Genomic DNA, 19,717 nt, shown 5'->3' with positions numbered 1-19,717 from the left:
AAACGAGACCAAAAACCATAATTACATTAAATAAAAATGCTTTAAAAATAGTTGAACCAACCATGAAACCCCTCAAGAATGTAAGCAGCTTCTTTATACTTCAAATTTAATTCTGGTACCCATTTTTGGCCATATAATGAGTTCAGGAAGAAACAAGTCAAGAATATGTTCATAGGTCACATGGACACTACTCACCCACATTTGGAGGTTTCACATAATTTACAGGTAGTTCTGGAGGTCTGCCTCTATGTAGAGCTGCGAAAGCAGACCCATTCCATAGTGTACTCTTACAGTCTATTCAAAAAGATTCAAAAGTTAGTCAAGAAATCGAACACTACATCAAAAACTAATGATGTACTGTATGGTGACTAACATATCATAATTAAAAAAAAAAGAAAGACAGAAATAGAACTGTTTTTTTAAATTGTACCTCAGAGGTAAATGTCTGCTTTCAATTTCTTTTGTTGGAATATATTTTTAACTATTAATACCACAATAAAAAATAACGTGCGTATTTTTAAACATGTTATAAACTGTATGATGACTGTTAAGCAACAACACTTTAATATAACACCAGGATATTTTATTTCTGTGCTGATTTAGAACTAAAACTTTAATATGCGTGTATTTAAATCATACATAAATATATCATGGATTAATAAGGTTTTAATTTTATATTGGAACTTCTTGATCTGTAGGCTTATATAATTCTACTTATATAAAACTATATAAGCAAGGTTACGACTACAGCACAAGTAAAATTCAGAAACATTTATACTTGGTTCATGGTCAGTTATAGAGTGCCTGCCAATTGTGTCATAACAGGTAAAAATATTGCATATCAGATAATAAATGACTATAAAGAGTTATGTTTTTTATCTTTATGTTTATGTCAAAAAACTCAAGTAAATGTGAAATATTCCTAATAATTCAACTGTGATACAAAAATATTGCACTACTTTTTTTCTTTTTTTTCTTTTTTTTTTTTTTTTTTGACGCAGGGAAGGGCAGAGGGAAAGGGACAGAGAGAATCCCAAGCAGGCTCCATGCCAAGCATAGAGCCTGACACGGGGCTCAATCTCACAACCCTGAGATCATGACGTGAGCTGAAGTCAAGAGTTGGACACTTAACTAACTGAGCCACCCAGGCACCCCTCTACTGCTCTCTTGAAAACTTCCAAATTAACTGATTTGAAGAATTTCTTTATATTTTAAAATGAGATATATTTTTTTAAAAAACATGATGCTAATAAAACAAAACAAATTAGTTGCTAGACCTGAAGTATTTATTACACTAATAGGCATCCTTAATGCCTAATTCCACATTTGATGTTCATAAAATACTACTTTATATATTTTACATATTGGGGTTTCATGAAAAACTTTGGGGAAAATCTTTAAGACTGAAAAACAGTGGAGTACAAAAACTGTTACTGAACAGTCACTAACAGGTTGATATATTTTTTTAATATTTTCAATTATAAAAATTTTTACATATCATATATAAATGTTTACGCATCATTTTTCATCTACCTGTTATAAAATATACAATGTGATTAGGATGATATAAAGACTTGAAATACTTAAAAATATTAAAAACATAATGAAAGACTTTTAAGCATTCATACTGTACTTTAATCAGAGCAATGATCCTTTAAGAGCTCTATTCCACAGGATTACAAGAAATTTTTATATTCTTTACCTCTACTGTATTCACTGTTTTATAGCAGAGGGCTTCTTTTAGGCCTCTAAACATTTACTTGTACACTAAGAAAATAAGATTGGCAAAATAAGAAAAACTAGAAGAAAATTAGTATTTAGGAAAGCATGGGAACATTTACTTAACATAAAAATATGCTGTTCTCCACTTCTTTCTGTGAAAACTGTTAAAATCTTACCTTTAGCATCCCGTAACAGAGACTGCCGACCAACACCTAGTAATGTCTGTACCCCAGGAACACTCTGAGGGATCTCCTTATCTAGTAAGGGACCAATCCGCTCACAAATTTTAAGGAGGTAGTCTGGAGGAATGTGTGCATTGGCTGCCACCTAAAAAGCATAAATAAAACAGGAAAACCAATTTGGTTTAAAAACATAATTTATTCCATTACCAAACTATTCCATCATGGAACAAAGTGTAATTTTTATATACAGGATCAGGAAAATAACATTTTAAATATTTAATACTTTAACCAAATTAAAGAAACAGCTACAAAAATTAAGCACATCTAAATAACATTTAAATGACATGGCACTCAAACTTACTTTTACATGCCTTGATTAAATCATTTGCTTAGCTGTTAATCTTATGAAATAAGTGTTGCAAAACAGCAAAAGTGCGCATGCCTAAAATTAAAGTACAAAGACAACGGGTAAACTCTACTAGTACTTGATTTATTCAGTAGTGATGAACTGATCAAGAATCAGAGAATCTAGATTCTATATAAATGATAAGAATATAAAGAAAAGGTATTACTTGCATCAAACTCTCACCTAAATCCCTTTAGGATTAACAGGACAAATTTGCTTAATAAAGCAGAACTGGTTTTCCTTAAAAAAGTTAACTGGTTTCCAAAACAGTATTCAATTAATGTTTTTATAAATACTATGCTCTAAATAACCAAGCTATGTACTCAAAATTCATCACAACATTAATTCATTTTTAAAACACACAAGCAAATTTCTGAAGATGGTAAACATATGTATACAGGGGTAAGAAAATTAAACAACAAAACTGTTCATTTTTTATCTAAGCTAATGTTCAAGTCCCTGATGCGTATCATAAATACCTAATTATTAAAGGAGCAAACAGAAAACTAAACTATTAAAAATCCTTAGATTAAAAAAAATCTACATTCTCATCTTGACATAAAGGGAGAGAGAAAGAATGAAAAATATAAATAAAAATGTAAATACATATATATAATATCTACCATATATACACCATAATATCCACCAATATATACTCTGTGTGTGTGTGTGTATGTATGTGTGTGTGTGTGTGTGTGTGTGTGTGTATAGGACCTCACATCAATATATTATCACCAGGTCAAGAACAACACAACATAAAAGAATAATTTTGTAAATCATCCCTAAGGATCACCATGAGAAAAGAAATTATGTGTGTTCGTGGTAAGTATTTGTTCAATGAATCAATGAACATTAAAAAACCAAAGTAAAGCCCGTCTAAAGGAAATACTACATGAATTCACAGAGGAAAAATCTTAGATTCTCCTATCAAGGTACCTTTTTTGTTTTCTTAGAAAACATACGTTGAAGAACTACAATCCAACATGTATTCGGAATTCTGTGAATTAGGATTCTATCATGGTTTTTAAAAATTATTCCCTGCCAATTATCTTTTTTAAGTCCCAGCAAAAATTAATTTTAATCTACCAAAATACACGGGTCTTGGGAACTATCATGATGCTCAGAAAGAATGGCAACCAAGCCTGATTTTTTTATACTTATGTCAACATGGTTTAGCTTCTGGATTGGGACAAAGGATCAAGCAAATTCTTTCAGTTATTTCTCACATCTCTAGTTTGCTTTGGAAGCAAGTAACTACATAGAACCACCTCTTAGTAAAACATACAGGTAACACTAAAGTCAAAGCAGCTGATGATTCAATTTAATGTATTAGCTACAATGATATCCTTAAATCCTAGTTTGTAATTCATTCCCTCCACATTAAAACATTTCCTAAATATGCCTACAGGAAAGTATACTTAGTACCCCAGAAAAATATGTACCTCAAAGAAAAAAGCTTTAATATACTGCATATGAACATCTATAATAGCTTATGCCTTTTTTCCCCACCAACACTGTCTCAGATATACTCTACTTCCATTATCAGCCATTAGTTTTTTTATCAAGTAAACACTGTGAAGGCTTTACATAGGATAGTAGTTCATGTCTTTACCGGCATTTTCTCTTCTGTTTGTTTGTTTGCTTGTTTGGGTTGGGGGGGTTGGTTTATTTCTTTAAATTAAATTTAAGTTAAATTTAAGTTAGTTAACATATAGTATATTATTAGTTTCAGGGTAGAATTTGGTGATTCTTCAGTTGCATATCACACACAGTGCTCATTACAAGTGCCCTCCTTAACTGGCATTTTCTTTTTGATCAATTTTCTTTTTTTTTTCATCCCGTAACCATCTCAAGAGTTACTCACCTGCCTAGAAATTGCAATATATCTAGCCACATATATTCCAGAAAATAATTCTCTAATATGAATTTTTAGAATCACCCTCTTACAGAAAATCTGTCAGAACTATATCCTAAACTGACATCTTAAGTCACCTGGCTACTTCATTTTATAGAAACAATGATGTTTGATTTTCAGCCAATCACATAAATCTTTTTATCAATTCCTCAGTAGTAATTTTAAAATACAGAGTCATTAATTAAGCCACCAAAACAAGGCTTATCTATACCCAAGTTCTCCCCCTTGAAGATTTTTATTATAAGCTATAAAATAAATTTTACAAGTTTGAATTCCACCCTATACAATTGGAAACTGCTTAATTTCTAAGTGGTCCCATTCAACAAGTCCGTTCATCTAAAATCAATAAAAATTTGATTATGAAACAGTAGTAGATAAACATATTCTATCAACACAACAGTAATAACAATACAGTTGAGTTGAACATGCTAGTGTCTCCTTTAAACAGTATCAACAGGCTTCCAGACTGTATCAGCTCAGTTCTTGCAATAATAGTTTTTTCTAAATCAAATTTCAGAACTTATAAGTGGTACTCAACATTTATTTCAATCCATCTGCTTTGATTGAAGTTGAAATTTTTTAAAGGTCATCTTTTTTGGCATAAGAACTCTTAGCTACCCTCAGTAATTACTTTTTTAAGTCTTTAAAAAATTCTATATTAGAATTATGTATGAATAAAATGTGATATATAATAAAAGTAACATTAAAAGTATGTATTAAAATAGTCTATGAAATTTGTAACATGATATTATAACCCATTCTTTTCAATTAAAGCTCAAATATTCTAATTTCAGTTATTTAACCACATTTTTCTCTCTGGCCAACAAGTACATAACAAGTACTTCGATATCTGCAGAAGAAAAGCATTCTCTAAAAACAAAGTTCAAGAGTATAATACAAACTTCTATATTATTCTGTAAAACAGCTCCAAGGAGTTAAATTATAGAATGTTTGATTTAGAAGGGTCCTTACACATTATTAGCCTAACTTCACATCTTACAGTAAGAAAAACACCCAGAGAAGTGAAGTCCGATGGTCACAATGAATGTACAGAAATCTGGGTTTCCCTGTCCACTGCTCTTCCTATAACTGTCTTATTAAGGCAACTGAAAAATCATGAAGATAACTAACACAAAGACTGCAAAAAAATAAAACTATAAATTCAAATAAACTGAAAGAAATTAAATGAAGCCTAGATTATAAACCTTCTTGATAGGAAGACTGGCTGACCTAAAGAGGAAATCCAACAATTGAATTACTAAACTTCAGAATTATTATGACAAGTGAGAAGAACAGAGAGTTCACGGAAATGATCCTACTCATCATAATTAGTTAAAAGGAATCCAGCTGAGAATTGAATAAAATGCAAAAGGTACCTAACTTCAGGGTGCCAGGCCCATACCAAGCACTACATTTGAAATACTAATTCTCAGATAGCAATAATGACATTTTTACTTTGGCTTTTAGAAATTATAGGATAACTCCAAAAAACAAATAAAAGTGATAATTTTTCCTGTGTTTCGTTTTCTAAGATCATGACTACACAGGTAAGTGAAATATAACATTTTATCTGAGATTTTATTTTTTTTGGTGTGGGAAGGATGGGGGGAGAAGCACATATAAAAATTACTCACATGATTTTTTTTCTATTTAGGGACAGAAACAAAATAGATTTTGAAAAATACAGCAAGGCTTTAAATATATCAATATAAGTATAATATAGAGATATGCATGGTACTTTGAAGTCTGGAAGCCTGGATTATTCAGGTTCTAAAATTTACTAGCTGTTACTCCTTCTGGCAGTGTGATATAGCAGAAAGGACTTAGATTTTAATTTTTCCACCATCCTCAGTTCCTACTTCTGTGACCTTCAAAGCTACTCAGTCTGAGAGCCTAACCTTCTGCATCTGTAAAACAGGGAGTAATGATAACTACCTTATATGATTTGTAAAACAAAAACAAAATCATTCCACTCATGTATTTCATTCAGACATTTAATGTATAGAGATGAGAGGGGAAGACAATTAAACTGCTGCCCTAAGGGAACCCACGGTCCCAGTGGGGGAAACAAACTAGTAAATAAAACAAACCTGTAAATAAAACAAATCAAAGTACAAGTACCTAGAGGTAGTACAAAGAGCTCAGAGAAGCAAAGAAATACAGTACCTACTTCAGCCTAGGGGTGGGGTTCATGTCTAATTTCATACTTGAAGGCTAAGTGAAAATTCACATGACAGATAAAAGGAAGGGAAGGCATTCCAGGCAAATAGAAAGGTACCCCTACCCAGTAAGCGTACTTTGCACAGTGACTAACACATAATATGCCTCAATGTTTAAGCTTCTCCTCCATAACGTTAAGTTAAAAGAAAGTAATAAAAAAACTCAGAGTATCATCTGATTTTGATGTGAAAAAATACACATACAAAAAAATAAGACTAGAAGAAAACACAAAAAAACTAATATTTTCTTCTTGATACCTTTCAGTAAAATATAAATGTCTGCAATCATCCAATATTATATAGTAAAGTGTTTAAAACAGGTAGGCTTTTCTACTGTAATAATACACTGATTTGTACAATGGGCTACAAAGTGTTAAGATTTCCTATCACTTTTCTTTGAAAATGTTTATCATTGTTCACAGCATTTCTTTTTCTATTAGTTTTAAGATTTTCTCAGGAATGAGACAGCCAAGAGTAACCCACCTAGGCTCAAATATTCTATGGGTTACAGTACCGTAGCCAAGTACCAAAAGTACTATAACTTTGAGGGCAGATAGTATCAGGACAAGGACAAGGGACCCACCCACATGCTGGAAGTTTCTCAGTAGAGAAAGGTCCAATAAAGGAACTTAGTTCCAGCTAGCATATTAAATAAGCCTAAGAAATATATATCATGAAATACTCCTAAAAAAAGTTAAGAAAATTACACAAACAATAACTGAGGGCCAGATTACTATAAAGTACTATGGTAGATATTAAAGGGCATGAGAAAACATCTTCAACAAGGCAATTTAAAATACAAGAAATTACTCATCAATAACGTATAGGAAATAAGTTCAGGATAAGAAAAGATCACTCAGAAGGGTTGAGGATCCCTGCAAAGACACATCAGAAAGACCTATCTCCCACTTCTTAAAAAACAGTGAATACTACACCAATATCATACTAAGGTACTTTTCTTTGATTAATAAAAATGCAAATAACACTAAGCATCTTTTGACATAACAATCATTTCTTGTTTGAGTTAATAGAGATGCACTTCAAAGCACTCATTTTGGTTCAATTCTAACACTTTTTAAATACTTTTTTCCAATGGTACTGTTTTATATGCCCCTCACCTTATAAAAATATTAGGAAAATGAGGTGGTGAACATATAGCTATAGCTAGCTGTGAACACATAAATTCTGGGGTCATAGTTCTTTAGATACCCATTTTCCATTCAACCTCTATGTCCTATTTTTAAAATGCAGTAACCAATTCATTTGCACAGCATTTTCAATTAACAAAATGCATTCTTTATATTTAACTCATTTGGTTCACAGAACAACCTTGTAAAATAGATAGGGGGTTTTATTTTATATATGAGGAAACTGAACCCCTGAGAGGTTGAGTAACTTGCCCAGGGTCACTCAGCAAGACTATCTTCCCAACTAAATCTTATGATCTTTTCTACCACTCACAAAATCCTTTATGAAAAATGTCAAACAAGGGCATCTCTGAAATTTGACCCAAACACTAAATTCACTTCAAATTACTTTTTGCTCTCTACCAAAAAAAATGTTTATTAATCAATCAGTAATCAACATCAGTAAACCAAGAACAAAAACACACAAACTAATATTCAAATTGACAAAGATGCTTTCAGGACAAAATTTTATAAGGAACATTCACCCAACCCTAATTCTTACTCCATAACAGCAGCTCTCTTCACTTTCTTGATGTCATCTCATTTGTATTGAGATACCAGTTTTCTAGAACTAATGATAAATCTCCAAAAGGAATTTAATCATTGAAAGTATGTTCTTAGAGCCAAAGTGTGAAAAAAAGACAATGATCAATCCAGACAAATAGCTAAAACCAACATATTACAGAAAGCAAAAGTGTACATATGGTTCAAACAAATGAAAAGTGAGGAATACTAGTTTCCTTGGACCTATCAGTTAGCATTATATTCACACCGGGGTTGAGCAGCACAAGCCTTTTGGTTTCCCATGATGCATTCTGTTCTTCCTAACTATGGCTGTGCATCCACATAGCAGTTAATAAATCACACACACTTAAACTACTTCCACACTTAGAGATGCAATAACTATGCCACCAGCACTCAAAAATCATTCTACTGTTCTAATAGACAATTTAAGCTATTACTAGTAATTAGAGAACAAGAGCGGGGTAAGGTAAGAAAAAATACAGGTATTTCAGGAATTCAAATACAGTATTTTAAAGTACTTGGTGAGCATCAAATGAGATAATGTGAAAGCACTTTTTAAACTTGCAAATATTATAAGCAGATGCAAGTTCTTGTAATGATATATATCTTCATAGATGTATAAATTTTTTTAAGATAGTAACTGAGATACAATCTTGATAAACTTTTCAATAGCATAAAATTGCTTCAAGTCTGTTGAATATAAAATGAAGGTAATACAATCTATGTTACTCTAAATGAAAACAGTAATTAGGGCTTTCAATTCTATACATGAAAAATTCTGAATAAATGTAAAAATATATACCATACCTAAAGACAGTTATGCCTTTGGCTCAGTCTTATGATACAAGTCCCCTTAAAATCATTAAAAAATATTAAAACATGCCTTCAAAAAAGTTTCGAAGTCACAATTTCAATATATAAAATTTGTATGTTAACAAAAACTTCATTTAAACACACACATACACATATACCCCTCATTACTATGTTTGTAGTCCCCAATAAAGCACCAAGGAGGAAGCAATAAAATAGCCAACAATTCAACAGGGTCACCACAAATGAACAGACATCTGTAATTATTTAAATTATCTACCATAAGATGAATTGTAAGAAGCAAATCTAATTCTATTACGTTGTAAATAAGAGTCAAGCAGAAATGAAAAATGTCCAGATCAAACTTCAAAAACACTCACCATGACTTCAAATTTCTCCCTGTATCATTACTTAAAATTCTGAAAGTTAATTTAGAATGCTTTATTTTGAATGTCATATTCAAAAACCTTACAGTTCAACATAAACTGACAAACATTTCATGTACGGGCTCTTATTTTAAAAGGTACTTCAGATCTGAATACGTCAATACTTGCCTACTAATAGCTTTAACAAAATACCACCTTTCCTTTTGTTCCAAATTATAAGTAAAACACTAAATCAGATTTAAGAAAGAAAAAAGAGGGATTTCTAGAATGCATAATAGTAACAGAAATGAAGTGTTGAAGAAATCCAACTTATTATCTTAATATTATTCTGGATAAATCAAGTTAAGCAGCACATACAATTTAAGTGAAAGTACACATACAGACAGAAAGGCAGGAGTTTTGTTTCATAGACATAGCATACATGGAAATGCAATCTTAATTCAGTATTTTGATATCCTTGTTTATAATCCTTTACCTCTTCATCATGCATTGTATTCTTTCCTTTCTCATCCCCGAGTATACCTTCAGTTTGAAGTACTGCTATATAATTTAACATACAGAATTATACTACTTATAAATACTGTAAGTACATATAAGGTTTTACTATTTATACTTGCCCTAAACTTCAACCTGAAACATGTAGCTAAATCAAAGATCACATTGTATAAATCCATTGTTCTAACAGCATTTAAAAAAATACCTACACTAAGGAAAAAAAAAACCCATCTCTTCCACAATGAAGCCACACAAAATCAAAGGTCAATGTGAAATAATTTTAAGCAACTATACAACTAATACGTCTACCAATCAATCTAACACAGCACATTCAGTTCTCAGCCACTATACTTCTTTTCCTTCTGTTCAAATTTTCACTTAGCCCTAGCCCATCTTCCCTTACAAAGAAATCTATAAGTACAGAACAGATATTTGACTTAAAATAGGTCCATATTATCAAAATATAATATTCCTAAAAACACTGGATCCCAGAAAAATAAAAACCTCTGTACAATACGAAAATTAAATTAAAAACAAAAAAGATGCACTATCTACACTATAGACAATGTTCAAACAATAGATGAAATTCTGTATATAAAAATAAAAATGTGTAAGGAAATATTAAAAAAACAATAAATTTAAAAGATAAATGTGAAAATCAGGCATATGTAGAGACATACAAATAGATAATAACAATTTAAAAAATAACATTAAAATTTAAGCCTCACTAATCATGAAAAAAAAAAGAGCTAATTAAATCAACTAGAGGCTATTTCACCTATTAAAGCCACCAAAAGATTTAAAAAGTATTTAAAAACTCACTCTAAGTATCTAGATGGTAACATCATAAATTAGTACTATCTTCTTCTGAAGAGTAATTTATATATAATGGACATTGATTAACATTATGTAAAAATATGCCTCTATAATATAAGAAAAGGAAGTCTAATAAACTGGATTGGGGGGGTTTGCTTTGTTTTTATGTGTATTTGTGGTGAGTAGACTGTTTTTAATTATTTTGATGTCCATTTGCTTTTTATCACTGTCAAGTAATTTTTAAAAAGCTTTTCTTCTTTAAAAAAAGCTTTCTAAGTTTCCTTTTGCTATTTGCTTAAAATGGTCTGTTCAGAGACAAATATAAATGAAAACATCTTCAATATATCTCAGTATAAAACTCTATCTTCAAAACCACATTAGTTAGTTAAAAAGTGTTTAGTTATTGGTAGGCACCGTTTTGCCCCCTTTTTGGCAGGACTTCAGTCTAACAAAAAGTCTGACTACTTAAATACAATGATAATACATGCAGTTTCTCCAAAATAATTTTTATCCACCTGAGAATTTTTTACCATTAATAGTATAGGCGGTGGGGTTTATCCATATTACAATTATTACACCATTTTGTGATTTGCAAAAAATAAAACAGCAAACTAAAATTATTATTTAGTAATAATTATTAACATGGCCTCATTATTGTAATATAAAAATTGTCAAATGAACACTAAATCAGTTTAAATATTGTATTATTAAATCATTTTATTTATATTTAGAGTCTACCATACCCCTTCAACTTTCTTTAACTTTCATTTTCCTCCATTTGGATCTTATTTGAAGGAAAGATAGCTGAATTTAGATTTCAGTAACACCACCCCTTTCTCCTTTCATTTCCTTCCAATTCACTGTACCAGAGGCTAACGCAAGGGGACATCTTCCCCAAAATAAAAAACATCACCTTTTTGTATGTGTCAATGCTGATCAGAAGTGCATGGACACTATGAATTATATTTGTAGGAGAAACAACACAGTCAATCCAATGCCTTTGGTCCTTTACTAAAGTATATTTAAAAATATAACCATTGTTATCTCTTCTAAACCCCAAATCGTGTTTCATCAATTCTCAAAAAGGTCATAATCCGCAGTTGTTATTTAGTGAAAATGTATCTGCAGAAATGCGATCTAATGATTTAATGAGCTATTTTCTAAAACGTGATAGATACAATAATTATGCTTTTTGATTCGGTAGTCGATTACCTAAAACCGGCAAATTTTGGAATTCGCTTGATGCTTCCTATTATTTTTAATTGTGTCGTTTTGCCCAATCCAGGGTCGGTTAACTCCCCTCCTTAGCCCCCTCCCCCGTAACACCCGCCCCCCCGCCCAAAGACTAAGCCTGGCCTCAGTTCCCGTATTTCAAGCCAGGACCAACCAGAAACCAGTTTTCTTCCACTAATCCGGAACTCTGGGCTGTTACCAACGCTGTCATTGGCCAACGTCAGTCCTTAGTACGTGCCCCAAGATAACCCCCAGGTTTCTCTCCCTTTTCCCCCTACAATGGGCCTTTCTCAATGTTTGTAACATATTCATAATCCACAAAACGGCATCTCTGATAACTAACTCACATTCTTCAAAGTTTCCGAGTGGAAATAAGCGAAGCCAAGGGGAGGGCAAGGTACCCTTTCTCCGACTGGCAGGGAGGGGGGAAGGGGCAGTCGTTCTACGGCCCAGCACAGAGCTCTAGAGCAGTGTTGGCTGAGGGGTCGAGAGCGGGTTGGAGGAACAAGGTGGGGAGGGAGTGGAGAAAGAGTTGGATTAAGTTGAAATGAAAACTTTACTCACCAGATCCTCGAAGCTTCTTCGGTGCTCTTTTCCCTCCCAGTCTAAGCGGCGCGGAATCAACTGGGGCCGGGAGAAAAGAAAGGGTGGGGGGTGGGCAAACCATATAGGCCATGCCTTGGCTCCCAATGAACCCGACCCAACCCGGGTCCTGGTCCCCGACCCTCTGGTGTCTGTATTTCTCCAGGTCCGATAGCTGTTGCCTCAAAGCTAGTCCAGTGTAGGAAGGAGGAGGCCGAGGGGGAGGAAATCCTGAAAAACCGCCTCCCTTGGTCATAAAGAGGGGGCGAGTTAAGACCCCGGCGATATCCGCCCCTTTTGAGGGAAGAAGCTGGTTCACTCCAGTGACAACAGTTATGAGTGCCCAGATCCAAGCTTCCCTCCCAGCCCCTGTCCTCCGCCCCTGACTTGCCCTCCCCTTCCTCCAGTCTCACCCCAGCCCTCCCCACGTCTTCCCGAAGGGGCTCCGTACCTGATGCTCCTCGAGCTCCTGCACTAGCACCTGAGCAAAAGGGAAACACGGATATGAGGAGCAGCTCGGGCCATCAACACATCCTCCCTCCCCACTTCGAACGCAGCCGCTGACGGCAGGACTAGTCAAGGCCGGCCTTTCCCTCACCCTCAGTGAAACCGCACACCCGATGCCTCGATTTCCCCATTGGGACCATTCCCCACGACTCCCAGATCTCCTTCGCTCTCTCACCTGAGCGGATTTGTTGCAGGGTCCGGACTGCAAGAATCTAGCAATCAGGTAATACAGCTCTGTGGAAGAGGGGAAAAAGGGGTTGAGAGGGAGGTAAAGAAAAACAGAAGCTTTTTCAAAAGAAACTGACAGCCCTCGCGCTAAGCTCCCATCTCCTTAGCCCCCAGACACAGTTACCCACCGGCTTCGATCTGGGTAGGTGCCGCCGCCATCCTTTTCCCTAGGGGGTTTGGGGGCTCCGCTCCGGAGGAGCTGGCGGGGGCGGGTGGGGGCGCTGCCTCTATTGTGGTGAAGCCCCCATGCCCAGGAGTCCCACCGCTTCCGCCCCACTCCTCGTCCTAGTTTCGGTCTCTCTGGTCTCTCTTGGATTCATCGCATCACGTTTCGACCCATAGATATTCTAGCCCAAGAGCAGAGGAGGCGGAGAGGAAGGAGGGAGAGAGAGAGCGAGAGCGAGCGAGCGAGAGAGCGAGAGTGAGCGAGAGCGAGCGCGAGCTAGCGAGCCTGAGAGAAGAGAGGGGAGGAGCCGAAGTGGCGGCGGGGGTGGGGGGACGGGGCAAAGGGGTGGAGAGAGGGGAGGGTAAAAATTGTAAGAGGAGACTGCAGCGCTCGCTGTTCGCCGCTAGGGGCACTAACGCAACCGAGTATCCTCCTCTCTCCCTGAGGCCGGCGGTTGCCTAGCTACCGCTCCCGGAAACAGGGGGAGGGGCTAATCACGGCCGACGCTCTGGCTGGCGCCGTAGAACTCCATGGTGGCGTTCTCCTCCGAGAGCTCTTGAGTGTGTTTCCTTTCCTGCGAGTGCAGTCGGGCTCTGTCCTGTTGAGGATCTTTCGCTCTGGCGTTGCCGGGAGGGACAAGTGAGGGGCTTACTTGATTCTGCTGCTTTATTTTTCTTCCCGTCACCGAATAGGCTTTGTTGTTGTTGTTTTGGTGTTTGGTTTGGTTTTTTGCCGCTACACTGAAAAGAGGCCCTCCACTGAAAGATCTTGTGACCGAGGGAGAAAAAGGAGCCCCTATGTCACCACACTTGCTTCCCTTTAAAATGGTTTTTGTATCACATGAAAATGTTTTACTTACCAGTCCAGAGTGCAGGGTTCATATTGTTATAAGGACCAGGTCTAACAACTGATATTGTGAGGGGAATATGCTGTCAGATATCAAGCATTTTATTTTTCCCTCATGAAACTTTAACACCTGCAATATCTGTCTCATTCCTGTAGGATAATTTTCATTTGTGTCTTAAAGTTCTGTCAAAGTATTTTACATTAACCATGGATTCTTATGTATTATTACATATCTATATGCAAGGTGGTTTTATGTATTTTTACAAATCTGTATGCAAGCTCTGGGACAATGTTTTTTAATACTAAATTTTTAGTACAGTACTGACTTTCAGTATTTGGTTACTAAAATCGTAAGTGATTAAACGATTTGTAGAATAATTGATACTTATATAATAAACAGTCTCCTTTTCTACTTTTCCTTAATATTTTGTTCCCACCTCAAGCCTTGACCAAAGAAAAAGTAATTAATAGAAACCGAACCCGATGAGACCAGAGATTATGTTTAAGCTGCATGTACTATTTACATTCATTAAAATAATCAAATTTGAAGGTTTACCTTTTAAGTTTAGTGATGGATTCTCAGAAATTTGGTTTCCTTACTCAGAGTTTAGCCATTGATCACAGTTGGTCTAGAATTGCATTATGCTGATATAATCATACACTAGGTTGTTTAGCTCTCACTCTGGCCGTGTTTTCCCCTTAGAAAGAAAGAACTACACATGGTAATTGTGATATGATAGTCCCATCTTTGGTGGTTATGCTATAGTACTTGAAAAATGCCATTAACAAAAAATATATATATGGAAAAAATATATAAGCCCTAGACAACTCGTTGCAAAAAGTTTAGCAAAGCACCAGATTGAATATTTTTTACAAGTCAAGTATAATATATATAACAGTTAACATTTATCAAGCCACTACCAGGCACTAAGCACTTTATATACTTCACCTCATTTAATCTTTATAATTACCCTAGGAGGTAGGTTTTATTGTCATCCCCATTTTACAGATAATAAAAATGACTATATGATTTTGTATTCTTACTTGTATTCTGTGAACCTTGTTCCTCATCTGTAAAATGTAATAGTACTTGCTGTGCCCACTTCACAGGAATTGCTTGCTGTAAAAGTCATGTGAATATATTCATACTGTATTTCAAACTTTCTAGGACATTGTTATTCCAGTGATCACCTCAGTATCAGTCTGGGTGCAATCAAAAGGGAAAATTACTACAAATTACTAATTAGTTCAAATTACTATGTGCCTTTTAAGAAAGTCTAAGATACAAAATTATTAACAATAACAGGAGATTGGAGTAATGAGGGATTATCTTGTAAGGAGTAAAGAGAACTCTAACAAATATAGGAATAGCAAATATATAATATAATAGTAGCTAAAATAGCCACTACCCCTAGAATTAAGATATAGTACCCTCAACTCCTACTTCCCACTTAGGGCTAAGATCCAGACTTGGCTGGAGAGAATAAAGCCAGACAAGACTCATTAAATGACAGGAAAGTTGCTGTGGTACTTTGTGGGCGGAACTTGCTGAAACTACAACCTCTGGAAGTCACTGGAACTCTGCCCTGGGATCAGTCTTCTAGGGTGTCTGAAAAATGTGTTCATGAGGAACTGTATCACCAGAAGGACGTTACTACAAAGACACCAGAAGAAGAGTGCCAGGGGAAGCTGCTGGGAGTGCTACCAAAACAATGCACTGCAGGAAAAAGGCACAGGAGAAATTTGCACAAGCTGGGGGAGCAGCCTACCCAGTAAAAATGCCAGAAGCAGGAAGCAAAACCCTTTCTTCCTGCCCTGTATTTCCAGTTCCATCTACTGACAACGCTTCAGTTCTAGCTGACCAGAAGAAAAATACTTAAATGTCCCAGATCCAAGCACCTGGATGGCTCGGTTAGTTAAGTGTCTACCTTCTGCTCAGGTCATTATCCCAGGGCCCTGGGATCCAGCCCTGCATCACAGAGCCTGCTTCTTCCTCTCTCTCTGCCTGCTGCTCCCCCTGCTTGTGTGCTCTCTCACTCTCCTCTCTCTCTCACTGTCAAAGAAATAAAATCTTAATAAATAAATAAATAAATAAATGTCCCAGATCCATTTTCATAGAGCAGTCAAGAAGGGAGAATTTTAGAGATGATAAGCAGCAAATCAATAAACTGGCACAATTTCCTTGCTTTTCTCTTGACTTTAATTACTAGGTTGACAAAAAGAAAGTTATTAGAATGTATATGTTAACACAAAAAGTTTTCATTGCTCTTTGTGATAAGCCAAATACTTTGAATTACTTCGTTGCCGTTAAAGTCACCAGTATTAACCCTGTGCCCAAAAGCTTAATTGGGTGGGGAAGGAAATTTTCATAAATGAAAGCAAACATGGATTTACAAAGAAACAAATCTGGAATGTTTGCCTGATTGGGTGTGTTAGTTTCCTAGGACTGCCATAACAAATTAACACAAACAGGATGACTTAAAACTAGAGGAGTCTGTTCTGTCATAGTTCTAGAGTCCAGAAATCTAAGATCAAAGTATCAGCAGGGACACACTCCTTCCAAAATCTCTAGTAGAGAATCCTTCTTTGCCCTTTCCAGCTTCTAGTGGCTCCTGGCATTCCTTGGCTTGTGGCAGCATTAACTCCAGACTCCATCTTCATATGGTCTTACTTGTGTGTCCCTGTGTTAAAACCCCCTCTCCTCTTTCTTATAAAAACACCAGGCATTGTATTTCAGGTCCACCCTAAATCCAGAATAATATCTCTCAAGAACCTGAATGATTTACATGTGCAAAAACACTATTTTCCAATGAAGTTGTATTCACACATACTGGGGATGGGGAAATGGACATATCTTTTGGAAGGGACATAATTAAACCCAAAATTATTTATTTTATTCTGTCTCCTTAAAAATAATGTTAATGGAAGGCCAAGTTTGAAATTTAGCAAATATCCCTAGTATGACAAAAAAAAAAGAAATTAAAAAGTAGGGAATCTTGAGATGGAGGGACGGAAGTGGTAAATTAGGAGATTAATATAATAAACTGTATAAATAAATAGTTCTATTTTCTTATCTCATTTTCTTAAAAGTTTATAAAATGTGATAACTAAAATAATGTATTCTTAGATTTTTAAAATATATCACATATATTATGATATATTAATATATTTTAACATATTAAATAGATATAATATGCATAAAAAATAGGAAAAAAAGAAGAGGGAATAGAACTATACAGGAGTAACATTTCTGTATCTCAAGGAACTAAGTTAGTATAAAAGTGAACTATATTCTGCTAAGAGATATATCCTAAGCCCTAGGACTGCTAAGAAAATAACTTTAAAAATAGTGAAAAAATAATTTTAAAAAGTTCCACTAGAAAATATTTACTTAACGCAAAGAGAGAATAGAATAGGACAAAAAAAGACATGAGACATATAGAAAAAATAAATAAATAATAGACATAAATCCAACTACTTCAATAACAGCATTACATGTGAATGGATAGATTCTACTTCCAGGATAACAGCGTGAAGAGTTTTGTGAATAAGCTTCCCAGTGAAACTAGTGGAAATTACAAAACATAAACAACCATTTAAAATCTCTAGAAATGGTCTTAAAATGGCAAAAAATAAATGAAAAAAAGCACATATTTAAGAAAATCTAAAACTTTAGAAACAATGAAACTTTATGGTATATGAATGAAGAACCACTTCCTCCTTCCCCCCACACAAACTTATCTAAGGAGAAACTCCACTGCAGAGTAAAATAACTAAAAATATATGGCTTCCTCTCCCCTTAGTTCTAAGTTGAAGGGCTATCTTCTTGTGTGGCACAGAACATAAGTGTTTCTCATACTTCCCCCAACTAACTGTTGTTAAGGCTAAGTTCTGATCCAGTGCAGCCAAGACATGGTGGGCATCATTCTTTCACCCAGCTGCCATTTCTGTGACAAGGCTATATATGGGACATGGTAGCACTAAGAATACTGGGGCCTTGATTACCTTTGCACCAAAATGTGGCACAGGAAATGCATGCTAAGACAGGCAAGGCAAAGAGACCTAAGTCTGCTGCATACCTCTTACACTAAGCACTCATCTCCAAAAGCTGGGATGTCATAGAGAAGTATGCCACTATGCTGGCCCTCAGTACCAGAGCTGTACCTCAGAGAATCTGCACTAGGAAAGCAGGAGGGCCTAGAAGAGAGAACTATGAATCTTTCCCCATAGGAACTGACTTTATTTACAAGAGGTTGTGAAGAAATTTAAGCCTGAGAGTACTCTAAAAGACAGTGAAGGTAGTGGCAAAATGTAACTGGAAAGAAATTGATACCCATTTGAATTATACGCGAAACCTTAAACGTTATTTCATGGAGAGAAATAGAGGAAAGGCATCTGAAAAGAGCCATCCTGAGATCAGAGCAAATCTCAAACACTGATCTAAACAAATATCCCTTCAAAGGAACTCAAATTTGAATGGATCAGATTGTGAGGAAGGAGTTAAGATGGCGGAGGAGTAGGGGTCCCCTTTTTCAGCTGGTCCCCTGAGTTGAGCTGGACAGGTACCAGACCATCCTGAACATCCACGGAATCAGCCTGAGACACAGGAAGATACATCTGGATCACTACAAATGAACATATCCAGCAATGAGTATTGAGGTATGAAGCGGGGAGCTGTGAAGCCGCGCACAGATATCTGAAGATAAACGGAAGGGGGAGGGAGCCACTGCGCTCGAGCGCCAGGAAGCAGTAGCCACCTGCACTGGGGAGCAGGCTGACTCTAAGACTGGCACCTGCGAGAGAGCAGACTGAGACCTTGAGCCAGGGAACACGGGCATGACCAGACTAAAAACCAGAGCTCCAGAGCGCCTGCGAACCACACTGAAACAGAGCTCTAGAGCACGCAAGGCAGCTGGCGGCTGGCACTGTGAGAAACACAAAGGACAGAGATGTGCCAGCCTTGGAAGTGAGGGCTGGGACGCCATCTGTGGGGCACACATCCCTGGACGCTGCAGGGTTGAGCAGCACCAACAGAAACAGAGTTAAAGTGGCCAGAACCCCAGTGGAGAGTGGTCTGCGATTCCTCTGTTCTGAGACAGAGGCTGAGATTCGGCTACTGCTGCTCTGACTCTCAAAAGAGGCACAGCAAACCGCCACGGAAAGCCACCAGAGAACAAAAGCCTGGAAACACCGGCTCACAGTGTGCCCAACCCCATAACCCTCTCAGGAGACAGGGAGACCTACCCAAACAGGGTTGCCTGAGTATCGGCTCGGCAGGCACCTACCCCAGAAGGCAGGCTGAAAAATCAAGAAGCCCACATCCCTAAGATCCCTATAACACAAGTGCACACTGAGTGGGTCCTGGCAATAATTTGGGCTCTGGACAACCCCTCAATCTCTCCTCATCAGAATGACGAGAAGGAGAAATCCCCCCCAGCAAAGAAAAGACAATGAGTCTATGGCCTCTGCCACAGAACAAATGGATATGGATA

The 19,717-nt window shown here is 36.2% G+C and overlaps 1 protein-coding gene across 1 annotated transcript in view; it reads right to left on the bottom strand.

Annotated features, from left to right (window-relative positions):
- BRWD3 (bromodomain and WD repeat domain containing 3) overlaps positions 1-13,635 on the bottom strand; it is a 216,465-nt gene extending 202,830 nt beyond the window's left edge. Inside the window, exons 1-6 of the mRNA XM_040630327.1 lie at positions 13,342-13,635; positions 13,161-13,219; positions 12,930-12,959; positions 12,461-12,520; positions 1,899-2,049; positions 196-294 (exon numbers count right to left, since the gene is read on the bottom strand). Of these exons, the coding sequence (XP_040486261.1) occupies positions 196-294; positions 1,899-2,049; positions 12,461-12,520; positions 12,930-12,959; positions 13,161-13,219; positions 13,342-13,372 (430 nt within the window). The 5' untranslated portion in view covers positions 13,373-13,635. The remainder of the gene's footprint in view (positions 1-195; positions 295-1,898; positions 2,050-12,460; positions 12,521-12,929; positions 12,960-13,160; positions 13,220-13,341) is intronic.
- Positions 13,636-19,717: the final 6,082 nt, after the last annotated feature.

The sequence above is a fragment of the Ursus maritimus genome (genome assembly GCF_017311325.1).
Source record: "Ursus maritimus isolate PB19 chromosome X unlocalized genomic scaffold, ASM1731132v1 scaffold_X1, whole genome shotgun sequence".
In the NCBI taxonomy this organism is placed as follows: Eukaryota; Metazoa; Chordata; class Mammalia; order Carnivora; family Ursidae; genus Ursus; species Ursus maritimus.
The sequence above is the reverse complement of the archived record's forward strand: the minus strand, read 5'-3'. Positions and strand labels throughout refer to the sequence as shown.